We start from the raw sequence: 13145 nt of genomic DNA on the forward strand, positions 1-13145 counted from the left end.
TCCATAAATACTTTTTCAATAAAATTTAGCCTTAGAAGTTGTTGTCTGGTGGATGAGCACTCAAAATGCATGATCTGGGTGGCATTGACTACTACATTTCAAGGTCACTTTTTTTGTTGTACTTCAGTTTCCCTGCCTTTAAACTGTCAGTAATATTACTGCTTTCTTTGAGCTCTGCAATAAAAATTTAAGAGCTAGGTATTATAGTTAATTTTGCCAATTTTAAAATACTCAGCCCCCTTTACACAGTGTGATTTCCATTGATAAATTTAGTTCTGGATTATTAGGTTATGCTTTTTCCTTAGTCTGTGTTATTATTTCCATGATACCATAAACTAATGAATACTGTGTTGTCTGCATACAATGCCCAGCTGCAAAATTAGTTCTAGTAACAATGGAGAAAAGTCAGTATCACTGGAAAATGTTTTGCTTGAGGAAGCAGCTGCCCATGAGCTCACCCTCTGGATAATATCCTGATGGCTTCACATCTTAGAGAGCTTTTTTCAGTGCACAGTAGCACGAATCTAAGCCAAGGTTTGAAAAGCTAGTGCTGTGTGTTTTCTTTGGCATATGGCAACCCTGAGCCTTTCGTTTGAGAAGGTCTTAGTCTTTTGCTGAAGGGAGTAATTTGTGATTCCTCTGAGCAAAATAAACTCATTCTCATCATTCCTATTATCACATCATATATGTGGAAGAGTGCAAAATGCCACTGCCCAGATGAAGGCTGGTAACATTAAAAAAAAAAAAAAAAATCATAAAAACCTAATCATCCTTCTTGCTTTAAAAAGAGGGAGGGAGAGGTACACCATTGAAAATGTGTAGCTTGATGTGTATTTACAAAGAGTATGTTCTCTCACATTCCAGCATGTTACATTCAGTTTGATTTTGTATTGGCATCCATCAGTTTGGTTTCTTTCTTCCTGTACTCCACTACCCACAGAAAGCCCATTTCTGTACCCTTTTATTTGGCATTTATAGGACCTATGCTAACGCCTGCATCCTTTTTGTTGCTCATGTGTCTCACTGGTCCTTATCTATGTATTTTCCTGGAAAATTTACTGTTTGTCCTGAGGAAATGCTTACAACTACTGATACAGATCAAGAGGGTGTTGATATCAACGAGAATAGCTGCAAACTTGCTCAAAGTTGCTAGAAAGTAGCCTCGAACCAGGCTGCCATATGGCATGTTGCAGTGTAGAGGCTCTGAGCAAATAGAAGTTTTACACCCTTTAACTACATTTTGATGTGCCACTTGACAAGAGCGGACAGTGAAGAGCTGTGATGTGGAATCTAATTCTAGGTAGGATCTCCAGGTCGTGGAGAAGTCTTGGTGACTCAGTCTGGTTTTACTCCGCATCAGACTGCTACAGAGCCATTCCAATACTGGGGAAATTGGGGTTCATTCCTTCATTCTGATATGTAAGGAGCCTGGTCCATGTTGGCAGTGCGTAAAGGTTAGTAATTCTCGTGTGTTGGATGATAGCAGAAGCAGCTCCCAGTATGTTTGGACCTTCTTGTAATAGGTAAGAGCTGAAAGTAGGAATTGGGGTTTGGGTGGTTGGTTTTTCCCCCCCTAAAATGTAAGTAAGACTGGGATATGGAAGTAAAGCAGATATAAGCAGGGCTTACGTGTACCCATAACTTTCAAAGGACAAAGGAAAAGCTGGTGTTGCTGATCTTGACAAACCTGTAGGAAATTGTCTTCTAAACAGATGAAGGTTTTTTTCCTTTTTTTTTTTCATTTTTTTCTTTTTTTTCACTTTTTTTTTCCCCTCTGCTTTTGTATACACTTTGTTAATCCAAGCATTCTCATAAACAGCAAAGACCAGTCAGATCTAAAGCAAGAAACCAGAAAGGAGAGTCAGAGAATGGAACGAGCATACAGGAGAGGCTTGTGCTGTGTTCAGGCCACACTGGGGAAAACCTTGTGCCCAAAGGAGAGATGGTTTCTTCTAGGTTATTTTTTTAACAGTCAAGCTCAGGTCATTCAATGGGTTACTTATGGCGTGGATGTATATGCGGTTCACTCACTGACTTGGCAGAGACTGCTAGTATTCCTGCAAAGCTGAGGAAATATGGAGATGTGGGAACTAGGCAGCATGTAAGGTGTAATAAATGGAAAGAATAATGATGTAGGATTTTTAACATAAAGGTGGCAGCAAGCACCAGCAACCACTAGAAAGAACTCTTGTTATAGTTACCAGTAGGCAATCTATTGGGGAATTTACTGTAATCTCTTAGATTTAAAATGTTGTCTACAACAATGTATAAATGTACAAAACTAACCATGCTGTCCTTTTCAGCTAATATTCTTAAGTTAAATTCTGATTTTCCAGGCGTGTGCACAGAGACAAAAGTATACTGCCACAGGTAAGTTAACAGAGCTGTACTCAAAGCATACAGAGAAAGCAAACTCAATCACTCCCTCTTTCTTTAAATGTCACTCACCTTTTGGCTTGGGATATTATTGTAGTTGAGAGAAGTAGAAGCGTATCAGCATACTTAATCCATAGGTCCAGAACCCCAAACTACTAATACAGATTACAAAAATGGAGGGTATTTTTGTTAGAAAATAGAACAAATAAAACAGTTATTGAAAACATACATAACTTTTAATTATATACAGTTATGTCTTTCTAGAGATAGAAACATGTAGAGATGGAAATGAAGACAATTCAGAATAGTTTTTAGAAGATACGTTTTGGGAGAAAGCAATAAATACCTCAGGTTGCTCTTAAACTGAAAGCGTTAAGATAGCTTGAGTCATGAACCTCTCCTTTATGAACTATACACATATCTATGAGATACATTACTTCAAGAGAGAACATTTTTAATATGTGAAGAAAATTTTTAAAGGACTGGTCTGGGCTATTGGAGGAAGTTAAAGTAGACTGTAAAACTTGACCTGATTTCTAAGCATCGTTTTGTTTTGTTTTGTTTTCACTTCACTGTGACTAGAAATCCCAGTTGGTTTATATGTTCTGTAGTTAATCCAACTCTATTCCACTCATTTACAAGGACTAAGCATCCTTTTTTGTTCTGATGGGGTCGTCAAATTACCTTTGGCCACTGGAGCACTCTCTTATTAATCGTGTGAGTGGGCCTGACAGGGATATAGTTCATTCTTAGTCCAAATTCACAGATTGGTAGGGGCTTGAGAGAGAGTTTAGTCATGACCTTATGGTTTCCTAGCAAAGCACTAACAGTTCTTTGTTCTTGCTTATCACTGCCTCTGTGTTTGTTTCTTCATTTTCAATGGCAGTTCATATAATTTATTCACACATTCCTCCCTAAGCAGTGGAAGAGTTTTGCAGAATGTGTGAATGAAGACTAAAAACTAAAAAATGAGGGAGGCACTTGCAGCCTGGCTAATGCTGGACATAATCCACTGTGACCCAATGAGCCACTTATTTGTCAAGCTGGCAGAGATCTGAAGAAGGAGATATGTAGCAAGCGCAGCACTAGTGAGAAGAAGTCTTGCAAGGGATTTCCATAAAGTATTCCTAAGTCTCAGAGCAGAAACATTAATGGAGATGTGCAAAATTCCATGGGAATGGAATCTGAGCTATAAAACAATGTAATAGTGAAGTATGGGCTGTATTCAACATGTGAATGAGATTTTGCTCATGCAGTTACTCAGTACTTAGTAGAATCCTACAAAATTGCCAGGTCTGTCTCTTTTTTCATAAACTATAAAGAAGAAAACCCTAGTAAGCCACATGGCTTTTCCTCAATTTGCTAGACTATTGCTGGTGGTCTGTAACTTATAGCTCTACATAATATTAATGAGGCATTACTAGAAAACCCATAAGAACATTTTAATTTCAGGAAAGAATTTCTGTTTTCCCAGAAGGAAATCTTATTTCCAGGGTTTTGGTTTGTTGGGGTTTTTTTGTCAGAGTAAATTTGAGGCAGTTGCTACCAGGAGATTACATGGAAATTATTTGTTTTCACTGCGTAAACTTAATACACTTCCAAAGATTTGATTATTATCAGTATTTAGTGCAAGCATACTGAAATTCTTCCTGGAGTGTGTTGCTTATGTGTGCTTCATGCATTTCATTGTAGTGGCTTTCCTTCCCTTTTAAAAAATTGCGCTTCACTAGCATAGTTGCATTTCCTGTTGTTTTAATAGCTAGAATTTATTGAAAAAAATTAATGTTCTAAAGCTAGAACAGTGAAAGTGAGCCAGCTAGCTATTTTCTTGACACTAAGAGTGCTCTTTTCAAGGCAGGACAAGAAAATGTGGGATGGAGGGGGAGTCATTAATTATAAACATGCTCAAAAAAAACCAGTATGAAAAATCTAATGTGCAGCATAAAAATGACCATATTTCCACAAGTTATTTTCCTGACTTTCTTTGCAACAAAGAAGCACTAACTTCCCTGCACAGCTTGTAGAATAGTTTAGGAATATATTAAATGAAAGTCTGCCTTATAGCTGACCCTAAACGTTTGAGCAATCCTTTAAAGAAAAATCAGACTGCGATAATGTTTTTGACGTACTGTAGCAATGGCTGCAGTGATCCCTGAACAGAGCACATACAGTGATTTCTGTTCAGTCTATGTGAATACAGTGTTCACAGCAGACTCAGTACATTTTGTACAGCATTTTCTCCCTGCATTCATAAAGGGTTTCCCTTCCAGGTCCACTGAGGTCAGTAAGAGTTTTGTGAATGACATCTGAGACCAGAAGATTATGCTCTCTGTCTTTTTAACTAAATTACAGAACTAAAAACTAGCAGCCCTTAACCAGGCAAAGACCTGTGTGATACTTGTTTTTTCTACTGCGTATCATCTTACAGAGAATTTTCTGAATACTGACTTATGAAAAATATTTAATCTGTATATCATGCGTGCTTTCAAAAGATTCTGCATTTACGCAACCCTCCTTGTGAAGCTTTGGAAGTAAGAATATCTCTTTCAAGGAAAGAATTTGGGATTTATATATTAGGATCTTCATGCTGGCTCCAACAGAGGTGGAAGAGCAAATAGCATGGGATTATTAAGTCTTCTAGACCTCTTGGCAATCGGGTACTGGGAATATGAGTCCCAAGACTTGGACAATCTAGAATAACTTGCAGTCTGAGCAAAATAGGCTCACACAAAAATTTTTTCTCTAATGGTTATTTTATTTTGGGCTGCTTGCCAACTTAAGAGTAACTAAAACCATCTTTTGTGTGTATCTTCTGAACTAGTGTAACAGCTATAAAATTGCAATGCTTTTGTAGTCATCACTTAAATAAATGGTAAAAAGATGTTCCTGCAAAGCTATGGTTGTTTTTGGAAAGGATAAAATGTGTCGGATTCCATCCTCCCTGTAGAGCTTCACAGGCAGATTCTGTCTGAGACCGTCCTGCACATGTCTATGAGATGCACTGAAATGCTGTGCTGTTGTTACAGATTACAACACAGTTTTCCTACAGAACTGAAATTTTATCATGCGTTGCTGAGGAAGTTCTCAGCTGAGTTTGATGGAATGGATCTCACTGGGTGGAATAGAAAACAACAGTGAGCAATCAGGAGGTTACCAATGCCTTGAGACCAAAGTCACTTACTTATTCCAGAGAATTTTGATAGTGGGTTGCCTGTGTTCACCTTTTAACAGATTGGCTGAAAAGCCAGAAATGTTAGTGTGTGTCAAGTTCTCAGGCCGACTTACTTTTTTCTTCTTGAAAAGGTTTTGTGAAACTGATTAAATCATCTACTTTATGTTGTTTTTTAGAAGATGCAATTATTCTCTTTTTACTTAGTTTTTTAAACTGGTAATTTTAATGCTGTAGAAGAACCTGTGTCAGGTTCTAGATTTCACCCATTAATCAGATGAGAAATTTTTGTTCTGTGCATCAGAGTGTGTTAGTGCATTTACGTTTGTGCAGTAGAATTTCCCATTTCTTAGTCTCCTAATTTTATTTGGTAGCAAAATGAAGGACAGTTATCTAGCCCTGTGGGTCAAATTCATTATTTTTTCCTACACATTTTGTTGTCGGAGAGGGACGGCTTATAAAGCAGACAGGCCATATTCTGCGCAGAGGTGCCCAGCAAAAGCACAAGAGGCAACAGTCAGAAGTTGTAACGCGGGAAATTACAACTAGATACTTAAAAAAAGAAAAAAATATTATTAGAATGGTTAAGGAGCACTGGATTAAGTTGATCAGACAGTCTCGATCCGTAAACTTTATTCTTTTTTAAGTCATCACATAATCAAAACCTAAATAGCAATAGAAACCTCCGTCTTCTAGCAAACATAGCCTGGAGCCTCAGCCAAAACATGCAGTAAAATCTTAATGTAGTAAATAGCGGCAGACCCAGAAGGCACTACAGTGCAGTGCTAAACTCTATTCATTGTGGCTAGAGGCTGTTGTGCTTGTTGTCAGCTCCGTGCAGATTGCCTGGACCATCATCAGTGGTTTGTGGCAGCTGTCACTCTTTCTTTTTTTAGTGTCCTTGTTGTGGTCCTGCAAATTACTTTATAGTAGACTTTAGCCTATATAAGTATACATGAGCAAAATCTTTTCTGTCCTTTCTTTAAGAGGTGTCATAGAACTCAAGCGTGAATTACGGAATTTTTCAACACGCAAATCCCAAGCTCTCCTTTGTTTAATGGGCCCAGATCACAATAGGGGTAAATAGTTGCTGGCGGTCATATTCATTAAAAATTATGCAACTATTTCTTTTTGAAACATTAAATCAATTGGTTGGTTGATTTGTTTGTTTCAGGAATTTATCTCTTGGATTTAATCTACATTGATTCTGCATATCCCGCTTCAGGCAGCATTATGGAGAATGAACAAAGATCCAATCAAATGAACAATATTCTCCGAATAATAGCTGATCTGCAAGTCTCCTGTAACTATGGTTGGTAAACTTTGTTATACCTATTAAGCCTTAACTAAAATTTCTTTAGTGAAAACATTGTGAAAGCACATTTGGCCCTGTGTAAAGGCAACACAAGAGGCTAACATTGGTAGAGTTGAACACTAGTAAGTTATGTAGCTTCCAGTTCTGTGCAATTTCAATCTTACCGGTAAATTAGGCAAATAAATAAGTTAGGCAACTAATAAATTGTAAGAGCTATAACAGAAGTTGTGCAGAGTTTACTGCTGCATGTGGGCTACAAATGACATGCTCTCAAGTACAGCTATTGCATTTGTGTTATATTCTGTTTCCACCAGAGGCAGTCAGAAAGAATTATCTTAATATCTTTCCTTTCCTTTCCTTTGCAGTAGATATGATGTCTTTGGAGCATGGAATGTGTTAATTGCATTGTCATTTTATTGTTAGTATCCTGATGATATGTTTACAAAACGAAATACAAATATTTCAATCCATATAATCATGTTCTTATTGTGAGTTTCATTTTGTCTTTGAATACTTTTAATGACAAAGAAACCTCGTTATTTCACGGGCCTTTTCCTTTTTACAGTTTTGGTGGCTTCCTGCAATGCTATGCATTAATTTTGAGTGCTTTTGTTAAAATCAGAATGAAAATTAAGATACGGTCTTGAAGAAACAATATTCTGGAACAATCGATGCCTTTAAAACAGTTGTTTTTATGAGAGCATAAAAGTTAAGTTAGATACTAGAAGGCATGTTCCTGTCCATGTGTCCTGTGTCAAAGGATTTTTCTGTCATTCTGAACTCGGTGTCTGTCTTTCTTGGTATTCAGCATTCTTCAATCTTCAGTATTGAAGAATTTAAAGTCTCTTCACTTCGTGTTCATATGAGAATCACTAACAGCCACGGCTGCAGGCTTTAATTTCCCCCAGAACAGTGAGCACAAAATTCAAGCAGGGTTTGCAGCAAATAACTCTTTCCTACTTATGAGATAGCATGTAATAAAATCCACTGGCTTTCATGATCATGAAAGGCAACTGTGTTTTCTTTAAGAACTGATCATCACTTTTGCTCAATCAAATCTTCGACATCTTCTTAGAGACAAAATAATATTTCTACCTGATTTATTCTTTAGGAAGGTTCAGATTCTCTGTTTCAATTAAGATAACCAGAAAAAAACCCTGAAAGAGTAATTAATTTTGGATTATGTGAATGTTCATCTTTTTTTTTTTTTTTTGCTTGTTTGAATATTCCACAGATCATCTTACAACACTGCCCCATGTGCAAAAGTATTTGAAGTCTGTCCGTTACATTGAAGAGCTTCAGAAATTTGTAGAAGATGACAATTTCAAGTAAGTACTGTTCTTTTCTTCAGGTTTTGGGTAATTTAATGGAAAGATCACTTGGCTGTTAGTTTGATTAAGAGTTGAACAAAAAGTTGTTGACTGAAGATGTTTTGGGGTTTGTCTGGTGTTCTTAATATTTTAGTAATGGAGCTGATAATACCAGGATGCCTGAGTAAAATCCAGAATGATAGTCTTCCTTCATGACTCTTAACTAGATTTCCAAAATGAAATATCTTTTTAAAAGTTAAAAGCAGATGAAAATCTAGTCTTTATTCTATTACATGATGGTTGTATTCTGGGAATTTTGTTCAGGAACCCTAAAGCCATCTTCAAGATGTCCAGCATTGACTCTATGCTATTGTAAATAATATATAAAAAACATCTTCCCATTTCAAATTATTATTTTTAATAAGCTGATACTTAAGATACAAACTTGATGATTTTGGGGATTTCAGCATGTTAAAGCAATGCTTACAAAAAGAGGTGGAGAAGAGCTAACCCACACAATGGTGTGAAATAGACACCATAGAGCACATTGGTCAATATGTGAATGTGCTCCAGTTAAAGGAGGTGATAATCCCTAGCCAATAATTCTGAAAGAACTAGCACATTAAATCATAGGTCTAGCAGCCAAGGTTTTAAATAACTTAACCAAGGTAGGTGCAATGCTATATACTTAACTATTGACAAATATAGTAACTCTGTTTAGGTGAGCAGAATTAGAAGTATTCAAGGCAACCAGCTGTTCAGTAATATGATGGTGGTATGAAAGATTTTATAGTATGTTCTGGAGAGCAAGGTTGCTGATGAACTACTTTAAAACCAGTCTTGTTGCCAGTTTTATTAAGTACTTCAGCTAAGAACTTTGTCTTGGCATTTTGGGTATATAGATCATATGCTAATAAAACAGTGTTGGAAGGGTTCATCGAAGTAGAAGATTGTTTGGATATCACAACGGAAGAATCAGATGGCCTGATGACTAAAATGATAGTCACACAAAAATCAAAATATTATAGATTTATTCTAACAATAATTTGTGATCAGCCATATGATCAAATGTCTGTCAGAAGTGAGATACAGCCATGAAGAGATAAATTCATCCCTACTCCCTATCAAATACAGTGTTTCTATAAAAAATTAAGTTGTTAATACTGCTTTGAAAGGAGCTGGTGAGACCTTATGTGGAGTACTGTGCGCAATTCTGGCCATCCATGCTTAGAGTGGGTTTAAAAAATTCTGGTGCAATTAGGTGAACAAAGTCTGTCTTGTAACACCAGACATAAAGAATTAGGTTTGGCTTTAGCCTAGAAGAGGAGAAGTTTAGGTAATAGAATCACTATGTATAAACACAATTGGGAGAAAATAGGGAGGGTAAAGAGCAATTTAAACTAAATTATAATGGTAGTACAAGGAAAAAAGAATAAAAAAATTTAGAAGCTAAATGTTGAAATATGGTTCCTAACCATCAGAGTAATGGAATTCTGGAACGGCTTCTTAATTGGAGTAGAGAGACAAATAATTAAATAATTTTAAGTTGAAACTTGATCAACTTGAAAAGTTAATGAAATGAAGGCTACCAGTTAGCGTTTGTGAAAAGAAAAGAGCAAATTCAGTGAATCAGAAGACATGTGTGTTACCAGTGTGGGGTCATGTACATATGAGCATAAAGAATGACCTACCCTAACCATTCTACATTACTCTGCAATTATAGCTGATATTGCTGGCATACAGATGCAAAATCCTACTGAGACAGTTCAGGAAAAAAAGGTGTCACCATAACGGAGACAAAAACCCACGTGTTTGAGCATAGCATGAGTCAAGTGATTTGTCTTTTCTCTTTGATTTTGAACATAACTACCAAAGCTGTTCCACTTAGCTCTGGTTCAGGCCACTGTGCGCACAGTACTATTCCTCAGCCAAATCTGTCGATACAGATTCTTGTGATAAATGTGTGTGGAACTTTGCTTTTCCTGAGAGAATAATTCTAAAAGTAAAACCATTCAGACAAGGTATTCTTTTGGAACTTCTCCAAGTATTATCAGGACATACTTGAAATAGAAAGAAAACGTCCAAAATGTGTCCCCTTGCTTAGGGTAAACTTCAGCAAAAGAAACTGAAATAGCATGGGATAGTTCACTGCAAAAGATCATACTTGGCTGTGGTTTGATAGGTTTGGGCTTTTGTGTCTGGTTGATCACTGATACTAAGAATAGTGATGTTTGTGAAGGAAAATTATTTGGAAAAAAAGAATGTGTTTCTGTGATGTTTTTGTAGCAAAATTTGTTTGCTTCATGGAATTAGAATCCCTGTGAGAGTGCTCATGGCAGGATCATACAGAGTATGTGTATGTTCTTCCTTTTCTCAGTCTTATGTCATTGTATACGTTTCACAAATAAAGGTTCGTTATGCAGCAGATGCACATTGAACATTAGCATTGTGCATAGCCCTTTGAAAAGGTCAGGAAGTCCAAGACTTGTGTTAAGGGTAGTCTTGTGATTTAAATCTCAGTGTTAAAATTTAACAAAAAGTGATTATTTGCTAATTTTCCACATCCATGCTTCATTAAAGTTGCCAATATAGAGCAAAATTAAACTGAGTAGCAATTGGTAAAGGTGAAGAATGGTAGTTGATATAGGCCTCTGGATTGGATTCAAAAAACGAGTCATGTTGCTTCATTTGATTTTTAGATGGAGTTTCCTGATGATGCATCAACGTTAACATTATATATACAGTAGCTTTCATGAACTGTATTATCTTAGGAAAAATAGATTAAGCAAGTGGTTTCTATAAGTATATGACACTGTAACATAACATTTGGAAAAACTGCAAGTCATGAGTAATTCCAGTTTAAATTTGAAAATCATTTTAACTTCAGCAGCAGCCTTGCTTATAATGCTGGATGTATCTTAAAAGATCATTTAGTACTTTTTCATTTGATTTAGTTATTTGTGAGAATATTTCAATCAAATTTAGCAGTTTTCTTTCTAGGCTTCATTATAGCAAGGAAGAACTGCGCGGAAGTCACAAGAGGTATTGCCAAGAGGGAAAGATTTGATTCTTAGCATAGTAAAGTTGCTGCAGTTTATATATGTTAGAGAACTTTGACCTTTTTCTACCATGTTTGTTTCATCAGAATAAAGCTTTAAATTAAAGTCTGTATTCATCAGAACTCATCTCAGCTACTCTTAAAGAGAACTCTCGTTCCTCTTCCATCTTTGTATTTGATAAGAAGTTTTTGGATTTTGTTTTGAATATTTCATTTCACATTTTCCTCTCAGTTTTCCCTAGTGGATCTTTAGTTTCATTGCATTTTCTGGTCCCGTGCCAGAAGAAACTGTAAGCCTTAAAAAGGCAAAGAGTGCTAAGTTTTTATAGTGGGAAAGAATCTCTGCTCTCTTTCTCTTTCCAGTGACTGCTCTTTTTGAGCCGGGGAGAGCATTAGTGTATTCTGAAAAGACATATGCTTGACCTTTGGCAGGAAGAACAGAACAATCTCAGTACCAGGCTGTCAGGGAGAGAAGCTTAGATAGTTGCCCTAAAATGTATTGGCAGGATCCCAACACACGTTTCGCCAAATGAGAACCTCAATTACACTGAAAAGGAAAATTTGGCAGCCACTTTATATAAACAAAGCTTTTCTCTACAATTTTTTGTGCCAGTCCAATTGCTTACTTTAGATTTGTGCTTGTCAGCAAGTAGGAACACTCCAGAAAACCCCTGACAATGATGTCATATCCTAAAAATAATAGATCTTTTTGCTCAGCCCATATGCTTTTCTCTGCAGAAGCTGAGAAATTACAACATTTGCTAGTTAGAAGACTAAGGGGGCAAAAATAGGACCTAAAGCATCAGGATTCCCTCCTGTTAAACCCAAAATGTATTGCTAATCGTTGTTATCTCAGGGCATCACTGGCAGCCAGTGGGCTTCAGAGATACCATGATGCAGCTGCTGCAGGATCTTCTTCCTCCGCCAGGAGTGCAAGATGAGTGCTTGTCCCCAGGTGTGCTTGTCCCTCAGGTTTCCCTGAGCTAGACAGTGCTATCCAAACATTGCGGTACTGTGCCGCATCCTTTCCTAACCTGCCATGCCTTGCAGCAGTTCCAAAACTACTTTTTTTGCTGACCTTTTGGTATCATTAGGTCAGGCCTGGTATTCTCCACAGTTGTTCTTTGAGTAAAGGCTGGTTTGAAGACTATTATTTGTGTGACAATGTTATCTGGACAGAGCAATCAGGTTTGGAATCCTATTCTGTAGGCTGCTATCTATACATATAGTTCAGTTCTTTAGAGCATATGAGGCAAGACACTGATATTCCAATATACTAATAAGATGATTTACAGAAAGATCAGTTCAAATTTAGATTCAGATAGGCAAGATGTTATGGGAAAGCATCCGAGAGAAATCAATACGCAATTAAAATGTTATACTGACTCCTAATAATGATGGTGCTATAAAAATGGCAGCTGCACCATTCTGTTCTCAGTCTTACGCTAGCAGGAATTGTATGGCAGATGCTTAAAAAATATAGTAACAGTGAACCTTGGCCACAGTCCATCTTAAATGGGCCTCCCAGGCAGCTATACTCCCCGGACCTTTTCCACCAAGAATTGTTGTCAAAGGCAGAGGTAGGGGGAACCTTCACTGTTAGTCTGAGATTTCTATTGATCCAGTGGCCATGTGGATCAATAGCTATAGTTGTGACTTTGCTGCCTCTTCCACAGGACATTCTCAGGGACAGTGAAGCTTCCAGAAACTGTTGGACCTACTGCTTAAGTGCTACACAGGCAGCCCAAAATGTTCCAGATATGTCAGACCCGTTTTGCTTCATACACAAATACTGGTCAGAAATGCCCTCAGTGACAGCTTTGAGGACTGCACTGCCTTATTGCAACTTAGGTCTTCCTTGTCTCAAGAAAGATGAGTAAGTTTTGTTCAGCCTCCTCAAGGAGCAGCTAAATTTCT

General features: G+C 37.1%; 1 protein-coding gene across 1 annotated transcript in view; it reads left to right on the top strand.

Moving 5' to 3' along the window:
• Positions 1-1435: 1435 nt before the first annotated feature.
• The window catches only part of LOC104625856 (ras-specific guanine nucleotide-releasing factor RalGPS1-like), a gene marked incomplete at its 3' end in the record, with an annotated part of 32044 nt that continues 20334 nt past the window's right edge, over positions 1436-13145 (top strand). Inside the window, 5 exon segments of the mRNA XM_010293605.1 lie at positions 1436-1454; positions 2337-2370; positions 6533-6624; positions 6720-6857; positions 8095-8188. Of these exon segments, the coding sequence (XP_010291907.1) occupies positions 1436-1454; positions 2337-2370; positions 6533-6624; positions 6720-6857; positions 8095-8188 (377 nt within the window).

The sequence above is a fragment of the Phaethon lepturus genome, unplaced genomic scaffold (assembly GCF_000687285.1).
Source record: "Phaethon lepturus isolate BGI_N335 unplaced genomic scaffold, ASM68728v1 scaffold35480, whole genome shotgun sequence".
Classification (NCBI taxonomy): domain Eukaryota; kingdom Metazoa; phylum Chordata; class Aves; order Phaethontiformes; family Phaethontidae; genus Phaethon; species Phaethon lepturus.